Genomic DNA, 9,250 nt, shown 5'->3' with positions numbered 1-9,250 from the left:
GCCCGGACGCGCCGCCTTGGCTCGACGTGGCTGGTAAGTCCCTCTTCCTATCCCCCCACTGCCTGCGGGGGCGTCGCCTCCCCCTTCCCGGGCCCAGTAGGGCCGGGGTGGCGGCGAGGCAGCAATCGCCAGGATGGGAGCAAGCGCATCCCCACTTCCCCCTGGGGAAACTGAGGCCCAGAGCTGTGGCTTGCCCTGAGACCACACGCGGGCGGGAAGGCAGCTAAACAGGGTCTAAGTATCTTGCTCCTTCAGGGGGCTCTGGGAAGCGAAAGGGTGGTCCTTCCGGCCCCTCGTTTTCCGTCACTCCCCCCACTTCGGAGCCAGTGCTGAGTCAGGAGGGGGTGTCCCTCCCCTATTTCTGCTCTCCCCTCCAGACTTCCTCCTGGGCCAGTCGGGGAGCTGGGTTCAGAGAGCAGCTGAGATGCAATCGGCTGCACAGCCCGGGTCAGAGACAGGCACCCCCCTGGGTCTCCCGGGCTTCCGGCACCTGGAGCCACCTCGTCACCAGACCCCTGGGTGTCCCAAGTCCAAATGTCAGAGCCCGGAGGGCCTGAGATGCAGGGAAACCGGGGCTCAAGAGGGGCCGTGGGTCCAGCAGGAACCAGCCCCACCCACCCCCCAATCCGGTGCCCAGGAGCTGGGGGGCCAGAGGACTCCAGCTCGTCCTGGGCGTCCTTTGGGCACCTCTGACCGCTGGGCTCCCTGGCTCTGGCCCGAGAAAGGACTCACAAGGTAGCCGCTCCCCTCCCCCTTCCTCTGCTCATGTCCCGGTCACGCGGAGGGTGTGAGTGGCAAGCGGCTCGATCTTTCCTCTGACAGATGGGGAACCCGAGGCCACGTCACCCGCCCCGGCCCCCAGGCCACCTCCCTCGCTCCTGAGTCGTCTTTTCCCTCCACAGACCACGCCGCTGCTCTGTCCCACACCCTCTGCTCATGAGGTCATGAGGTGCCGTCTGGACCAGGGCCAGGTCGCCCCTCGCTGCCCCTCCCCAGTCGGGGGGCTCCCTGCTGCTGAGGGCCTGGGAGCTGACCCAGCCCCCGCTGGCCACACCCTCTGCAAGGTCTCAGAGCCCTGGACTGACCCCAGCTAGTCCCCACTGCACAGATGGGGAAACTGAGCCCAGGGGGAGCAGAGTGGCTGGCCCCTGGCCACACAGGAAGGTAGAAGCCGTGACGGTGGGGAGAGCGGTGAGGGGCCCCAACCCTGGAGACACCTTGCGCTATCTTGGAATGATCCGTTCTGTCATCTGACACGGATCAGGCACCTACTGTGTGCATCACAGGACGATAAACGACCAATAATAATAATTCTTTGAACTCTGTTACCACGCCAGGCTCTGTGACTCATTTTTCTTACCTGATCCGACAGACCCCTCACAGCTTTCCTGTACGGGGGGCGGGGGGGAGCTGTATTATCACCCCATTTTTCAGAGATGAGAAAGAAGTCTTAGGTCAGGGCAGAGCTGGGCTCCTGACGCCCCCACTGCAGAGAAACCCTCTGCCCCGCAGGCCCCGCCCCCTTTGGGATCTCCTGCTTCTGCTGTGGACCCTCCTGAATTGTGGTTTGCGGGGCGGCGCTCAGGTAAAGGGGAACATGAGGCGGGGGGACACCAGGCTTGGAGACCGGCCGTGCGGGGTTACCAGCCCCCCTCCAACCCCCCTACACACCCCGTCCCCGCTCTAGGCTGACTGTGACTCTCTCTCCCCAAGTAGGGTCCGGGCGAGTGGACGCCATGGGGTTCTTGGAGCCACTGTTCCAGCTCCTGTGGGCGGGGACTCTCCGTGCGAAGCCGGCGCTGCATCCGGTGAGTGGGGAGCCGAGGGGCTCGGCTAGGCGGGGCCCCGCGGGGTCCCTGGCCCTCCTCCTCCGCCCATCCCCGCCAGCCCAGCCCAGCCCCTGGCCGCACCCTCTGCCTGCCCACACATGCTGTGCCTTTTAATCCCACTGATCCAGCTGGAATGTGGGTAGGGTTGGCGGGGCGGAGGGTGTGCGCGGGCTCTGGGGTGAGGGTTCCTGGAGGGCCTGACTGCAAGGTGGCCGCCCCGCTCCGCGTAGGTTTCCGGGGGAAGAGCTGTGCTGGGGGGACCCTCACGAGTACCGCCTCTGTCAGTTGCCAGTAAGTTCGGTCTTGCTCCCCCTGTAATGCCCCCAAATATGTTTGCCCCCTTTCCAGCTTCTCTGGGCTCCTCCGAGGCTGTCCCAGCTTCTGACGCACCCATCTCTGTCCCCAGAACTGTCCCCCAGGGGCCGTGCCCTTCCGAGACCTCCAGTGTGCCCTGTACAATGGCCACCCTGTCCTGAGCCCCCAGAAGACCTACCAATGGGTGCCCTTCTATGGCGGTGAGTAGCCTGCCCGCCCGTTGGTCCAGACACAGTTCTTGGTCTCTCAGGGAGATGTGGGGGCTTGCAGGGTCGTAGGGAGGAGAGGACAGTAGCACTTGGGCTTTGAGGGATGTGTAGGAGTCGGTGAAGTGACGGTGTGTGTGAGGCGTGTCGCAGGGCCAGAGAGAGGCAGTGTCTGTTCTGCAGAGTCCAGCACCAGGCAGAGGACTCACTCGGAGCTGTAGCAGAGGCCAGCAGTTCTCAGACTCACCCCGGTAGCAGGAAATGTCGCCGCATTCAGCTGAAAATAGCGAGTTATGTAACCGTGTGCCCGGGGCAGTGTGCCTCCAGATTTAAGAAAGACGGGCAGCTTCAGACACCACGGTGGGGGCAGACACAGATAAGAAAAGCCTGGAACGGAGAAAGTTCCATCCGTCAACCTCCTGGGTTTTTTTTTTGGTTTTTTGTTTTTTCCTCTTTGCCCTATGAATTGGAAGAAACCCACCACCCCTGCAGAGGCCTGCTAGAGCCAGCTGGGGCTGCATTCCAGGCAGGGTCTGCCAGCCAGTCTCGGGGAGTTGGGAGCAGGGCAGGAGAAGCAGGGATCGAGGCCAGGGGCCTGTGCCCATTGTACCCTGCTGCCAGGGAGAGGGGGAAACTGAGTCCCGGCAAGGGCCAGAGACACACCCAGGCTGTGCGGGTCGCAGTCAGCCGTGGATGCTTTTTATCGGGCACCTGCTGGGTGCAGTGCCCAGGTGCCGAGTGAGTTCTACCCAGTGCCGGGCCTAGAACTCCGTCTGGAAAACAGTAGGTGTTCGTTGATTGCGGAACGAACGAATGAAAGGATGAATGAAGAATAGAAAACGAGGTCGATCACGGATCACACGTAAGGAATTCCGATATTAGGATGTGAGGTGAATGACTGCATGCATGCATGCTGCAGGCCCAGGATCCTTGCCTGGGACAGTCCCAGCCGGGGAGCTGGGGGCAGAACTCATAAATCCAGTCTTGGCTCCGCTCAGCCTTGACGTGTGGTTTTGGCTGAGTCTCAGCCTCATCTGCCCGAGTCAATGGCTTTCTGGGGGAGCCTGGCGGGACGGGGTTTGGAACTAGGATACAAGAAACCCTGGCCCACTCACTCCTCCGGCCCCCAGCGCCCAACCAGTGCGACCTCAACTGCCTGGCCGTGGGGCACGCCTTCTACCACAGCTTTGGCCGCGTCCTGGACGGCACGCCCTGCAGCCAGGGTGGCCAGGGTCTCTGCGTGGCCGGCCGCTGCCTCGTAAGGACTCGCCAGACCCCGCCCCCCTCCCGCTGGCCCTGCCGCCGACCTCCTTCCTTTAACCCTCTCTCTCCAAGCCCCTGCCCCGCGCCTCCCACCTGCCGCGCCTTTACGGGACCCTGCTCCTCCACAGTCTCCACCCCAAGTTTCTCTGGAGCCCACCCTTTTACTCTCGGGCCCCAGTTTTTTTACCTTCCTAGTACCGCCCTTTTCCCTAGGCCCCGCTCCCTTCCATCCAGGCCCAGCCTCTTCTCTCCAGGCCCGGTCCCCAAACCCAATTCCCTTTAGTTCCAAAGCCCCTCCCTCTCCTGTAGGCCCCGCCCTCCTGACCCGCCCTTTTACTCCCAGGCCCCATTTCTTTTATACCCTTGTCCCTAAGCCCCGCCCCTGATGCTCGGAGCCTTGTCCCCCTCCCAAGACACCGCCCCGGGCGGGGGCGGGGCTAGTCTGTGACTTGCGCCCTCCCGGCCCCTTTAGAGCGCCGGCTGCGACGGTTTGATGGGTTCGGACGCCCGCGAGGACCGCTGCGGCCGCTGCGGCGGCGCCAACGACTCGTGCCTCTTGGTGCAGCGCGTGTTCCGTGACGCAGGTGACCGCCCGCCCCGTCCTCACCTGTCCCCCAGAGCGGGCCCTTTAAGGAGCCGGGGCGGAAGCGAAGGCCCGCGCTGATTGGGCAGTCTGCGGCCCAGCCCCCTCTGGCTCTTCATTCTGATTGGTCACTGCCAGATTGTCCCGCCCTCCCCAGAACAGATGGGGTTTTAACTCCCACTGCCGCACTTAAGCGATCATCACCGCAAACGTTTATGGAGCAATTTAGGGGTGCCGAGACCATAGCTAACCTCCTTACCCACGGTGTCTCTTAATCCTCAAACTTCCCTCAGATGCGCCCCTACCCTCGCCCCAACGCCTCCCTCCCTCCCGCTCAGGAACCTTCGCGGGGTACTGGAACGTGACCCTGATCCCAAAGGGCGCCCGACACATCCGTGCCGCTCACCGGAGCCGTAACCACCTGGGTATCGCGGGGTGGGGCTTGGGGGACGCCGGGTGCAGTCTTCAGACTGAGGCCTGGAGAGGGGGGCGCCGGGGTCGGGCGGTGGGAGGGGTCCGTTGCAGGGAGCCAGGGCTGACCCTTCTCCCTCAGCGCTGATGGCGGGAGACGGGCACTACGTGCTCAACGGGAACTGGGCAGTCAGCCCGCCCGGGACTTACGAGGCAGCGGGCACCCGCGTGGTCTACACCCGCGCCGCAGGGGCCGAGGAGACGCTGCGTGCGGCTGGGCCCACCTCCCAGGACCTACTCCTGCAGGTGCGAGCTGGGCCTCCAGGGGTGGGCGGGGCGCGGGGAGGGGAGGGGCGAAGGATCTGGGGGAGGCCGGGGTTGGGGTCAGAGCGGGGAGGCTGGCCCATGGAGTTAAGCGGCTCTCTAGCGTGCCACATCCCCGCCCCCCGCCCCCCAGGTCCTCCTGCAGGAGCCCAACCCCGGCATTGAGTTTGAGTTCTGGCTCCCTCGAGAACATTACGGCCCCTTCCAGGAGCAGACACAGGCCCTGGGCTGGTCCCTGCGGCAGCCGCAGCCTCGGGAGGTGGAGCCTCAGCCCCCTGAGACCACTGCAGCCCCCGCTCCGGACCCCCCACGGATCCCGACTCCCACCCCAGGTGGTGAGGCGGAGGCGGCCAGGGTGGGGACAAGCAGGGTGGTGAGGCCTGTGCCTGACTGCACCCCCCTTACCTCCCCCCCCTCCTGCAGACCCCTGCCCACCCTGCCTGGACACCCGCGGTCGCGCTCACCGCCTGCTTCACTACTGCGGCAGCGACTTTGGTGAGAGACCCCTGTTCCCCAACTCTCATTTGGCCCCTAACTGACCTGAACTTGGCTCCTGTCCTGCTGACCTCTGACCCTGATCTGACTTTACCCTTGACTTCTCGACTCCAACTTGACTCCTCTTTCTAAGCCTAATGTGACTATCATCGGACCCGTTGCTCTAAGTAGACCCCTTAAGTCCTCGTGGATCTCTGACCTGACCCTGACTCCAGTTAACCCCAGCCCCCAGAGCCCCCCATGTCCCACCCGATCCCCAGTTCCCTTGTCTGGCAATGGGGTGCAGGGATAGGTGTCCAGCTGGAGCAGCGACTAGCCCTGGCACCACCCTGCCCACAGTGTTTCGGGCTCACGTGCTGGGCCGCCTCCGCCAGGCCCAGGAGACCCGCTATGAGGTGCGTGTGCAGCTCGTCTACAAAAACCGCTCGCCACTGCAGGCCCTCGAGTACATGTGGGCACCGGGCCGCTGCCCCTGCCCTCCACTGGCCCTCCATCGAGAGTACCTGTTGGCCGCCCGGCGCCTCGTCAGCCCCGATGGCACTCAGGACCGGCTGCTGCTGCCCCACGCTGGCTACGCCCGGCCCTGGAGCCCCGCGGAGGAAAGCCGTGTTCGCCTGGCCGCTCGTCATTGCCCTGTCTGAGCCCCGAGGCGAGGCCCGTCCCCGCCACCACTCACAGGAGGAAAGACGTGCATGACCAGGCTCGAACTCAACCTATTTCCCCTCTTGCCCTGGCTTCCAGGAAGCTCGACGACATCTCCCACCCACGGTTATGTGACTCTCCCTCACACACACTTAAGACACTTCTGCACGCGGTCAGGTCCCCTGTCACGAGCGGGCAGGAACTGCTGAGGACACACTGAATTGCCTCTTTAACTTATTCCCTCTCTCACTCGTCGCTGCTGGAGATCGCGACACTCTGTGCTGTCTTCTCGCTGGCCCTTACCCACACGCCCTCATGTCACAAACGGGCACGCCCCCTAGAAGACACGCCTTACCGTGCACTGTTGCGGGCGGCTCCCTTCTGCTCTGGCTGCTGGGATGTTCCGAGGCAGCCTTGACAGCTTCAACGCTTCCGGGCGGGTTCATTCTCGGCCACTGAGACGTGGGATGCACTGGCCATCGGGTGCACACGTGTGACCTCACACACCCCTTCCCTCCTCCTCTTGGTCCAGTCCCCACCTCCCCTCAGCATGTCTGACCCTGGGTGGGGGGTGGGGACAGGGAACATACGAGGATGGGAAACGGTGGGGGGGGGGTAAACATGCCCACTCCAGGGCCTCAAATCCATCTTGGACCCCCCAGGGGAGGAGGCTGTCAGTCCCCGGCCTTGCCTGCCCCTGTCCTGTGATCTGGGCAGATTCTCCTATTCTACAGCAGGACGCTGTGGGGTGGCCCAGCAGCCTCCCCGAGGGGCGCCCCTGAGAGGTCACCTTCCACCTCCCCATCCTGGGTAGGGTGGCTCACGCCGCCATTTGGGATTGTATCATCGTGGTTTTTTCTCTGGGGCAAGGATGCTGGCAGTGGGTGAGGGGCGCACCGTGTGGGGGTCTCAGGCCTGGATGGGCTCAGCCCCTGACCTTGCGGACGACAGTTCCTGCCCCCCTCTCGGCCTCAGTTTCCCCATCTGCAAGTACCCTTTCGGCCCTGGCGGACTCCGACCGTGGGAATCGCACTTCCTGGTTCCTTCCCTTTCCCCCGCCATCATTCATGCATTCCTCCCCCAGGTATTTATTGAGCGCCTACTGTATGCCAGGGGCCAGCAGTCCCTGGGCTGTCCCGACCCTGTCATCTCCTGCCGATGCTGGAGAATTCCCCCTACTCCCCGGGCAAAGTGTGGCACAATTCTGGAAGGAAGTGTGGGTCCCGGGCGCCCCCTGGTGGCAGGATGGGGGGGAGAAGGGAGTTAGGGCACCCAGTGCCGCCTACAGCCCCCAAGGGCCCTGCGCTTGGGCCTTTGAAGACACACCTTTCCTGCCCAGGCTTGCCCTCCTCGAGAAGGCACCCTTACGCCAGCACCCACCTAAGGCTCCGAGCCTCTCGCCGCTTGCCCTCTGCCTTTCTATGTTGGGGAGTGGGGGGTCTAGGGCCCTGCCACCTACTCCCAAGCTGAGATGAGGCACGTGCCCTGGGGAGGGGCCAGCACAGGGTCTCCTCCGGCAGGTAGGATGGCCACCTGAGCAGTGCCTTCCCTAGCCCGATCTCTGTGGCGACACCATTTCCAGTGACGATCTTATGACAAGCGCAGTAAACACCCCGTGGCTTTGCCCTTTAGCTTTGAAGCGATCGAACCATCTGAAGAGAAAGTAGAAGACCGCAAATTCTGAAGATGCTCAAATCCAGGACTGTGGTTCAGGACTAACGTATGCCCTCGCCAAGCAAAAATATTACACCGTTTCGCTGTTTTCCATGGACACAGGAATAAAAGCTCCTCGACAGGGTCACGTAGCGTGGCGGAAACAGAGTGACTCCAAATTCATTTTCTCCTCTTCACAGTCCCAGGCTCTTTTTGAATTACTTGCCGTGGCCCCATAGGAATACTCAGGGCCCCTCTGAGTTAGAGACGGAAACATGGCCCAGAGTGACCAGAACGTGTACGGACGGGAGCGTCCCCGCCCAAGAAGCACGCGGGGCTGGCTGCTTCCCCGCGTCCAGAGCTGGGGATTCTCCAAAGCGACCTCCCGCAGGCGATGCTCATGAAAGAGTAATGAAAACGAGCGCGTCTGAGACGAGAGTCCGTGTTAGCAAAACAGCGGCTGTTTCTTTCCTCCCAGGAAGGACTGTTTTCAGCAGTATGTCCGAGCGCCAGCTCTCAGGTCACTCACGCTTTCTTTATTATTTCTAATTCTCTGCAGACACACACACCCCCCCATCATCTGCCTGCCCTTCTCTCGCTGACCCTGTAGCAGACCCTGACCCACAGGACACGCGTCCACTCAGAGGGATGCACCGGACCGTCGTCCTCCCATTGACGTGGGCATGAGCGACAGGTCGGCCGCGTCTGCTGTAGGCGAACGCGAGTCACGATAGTAGGCTCAATAGCTATGTCCACGTCCCAGTCTCCAGAACTTACGGCTGGGAACTTGTTAGGGGAAAGGGACTGTGCAGGTGTGACTCGGAGTGTCGTGATGGGCTCGTTCTGGATTATCCGGGTGGCCCTGAAACCAATGACAAGCGTCCTCGTAAGAGACAGAGCAGGCGCCACGTGACGATGGAGGCAGAGACCGGGGCGACGCGGCCTCAAGCTCAGGGCTGCTGGAGCCCCCCCCGCCCGCAGAGCTGGCAGAGGTGGCGGAGGCGTCAAGGACCCTCCCCTGGAGCCTCTGGGGGCCACGTAGCCCTGTGACACCTCGATCTCAGACTTCCGGGTTCCAGAATGTGAGCAACGTCTTCTCGTTTTAAGCCTCCCAGTTTGTGGTCACTGGTTGCGGCCGCCCCAGGAGACCTGGGTGCTCACCCTGCACCCTGCAGTCTCTGACAGATAGATGCCCAAGGGGAACGAGCTGTGCTCTCCAAAGGCCAGTTCTAGCATGTTCCTTGAAGCTCTAGTCATAACGACCAAAAATGAAGCCACCGAAATGCCCCCCAGTAGGGGAACGGGGCGCACCATCCCTGGCCGCCTCGCGGAAGGCAGCGATCCTGCCCACAGAAGAACCGATGATGCTTCAGGGCCGCCTGGGGCTCCGTTTCGGGGTGGGAAGTGACCGGGAGGGGCTGGCCCTGTCGCTGGTTACACTTTTCTGTATGTTTGAGAACAAAACAAGTCTGAGGGGTCTAAAGGTCACTGTTTCTACCTGCTGAGACAGGTGTGCGTCCGCCCCCTCT

General features: G+C 62.8%; 1 protein-coding gene across 4 annotated transcripts in view; it reads left to right on the top strand.

Moving 5' to 3' along the window:
* Positions 1 to 7,889, top strand: part of ADAMTSL5 (ADAMTS like 5) — a 9,235-nt gene extending 1,346 nt beyond the window's left edge. The window contains exons 1-12 of one of the 4 annotated variants that reach the window (XM_025041971.1): positions 921 to 1,164; positions 1,513 to 1,585; positions 1,717 to 1,808; positions 2,060 to 2,120; positions 2,236 to 2,344; positions 3,481 to 3,608; positions 4,086 to 4,197; positions 4,490 to 4,621; positions 4,750 to 4,913; positions 5,065 to 5,263; positions 5,355 to 5,426; positions 5,864 to 7,889. In XM_025041971.1, the coding sequence (XP_024897739.1) occupies positions 1,109 to 1,164; positions 1,513 to 1,585; positions 1,717 to 1,808; positions 2,060 to 2,120; positions 2,236 to 2,344; positions 3,481 to 3,608; positions 4,086 to 4,197; positions 4,490 to 4,621; positions 4,750 to 4,913; positions 5,065 to 5,263; positions 5,355 to 5,426; positions 5,864 to 6,288 (1,623 nt within the window). In that variant the 5' untranslated portion in view covers positions 921 to 1,108 and the 3' untranslated portion in view covers positions 6,289 to 7,889. Of the gene's footprint in view, positions 1 to 902; positions 1,586 to 1,713; positions 1,809 to 2,059; positions 2,121 to 2,235; positions 2,345 to 3,480; positions 3,609 to 4,085; positions 4,198 to 4,489; positions 4,622 to 4,749; positions 4,914 to 5,064; positions 5,264 to 5,354; positions 5,427 to 5,765 lie in introns of those variants that run through there. The other 3 variants (XM_015585920.2, XM_025041947.1, XM_025042043.1) reach the window with 3 other exon arrangements.
* Positions 7,890 to 9,250: the final 1,361 nt, after the last annotated feature.

This window comes from Pteropus alecto, unplaced genomic scaffold, assembly GCF_000325575.1.
Source record: "Pteropus alecto unplaced genomic scaffold, ASM32557v1 scaffold30, whole genome shotgun sequence".
Lineage (NCBI taxonomy): Eukaryota > Metazoa > Chordata > Mammalia > Chiroptera > Pteropodidae > Pteropus > Pteropus alecto.
The sequence above is the reverse complement of the archived record's forward strand: the minus strand, read 5'-3'. Positions and strand labels throughout refer to the sequence as shown.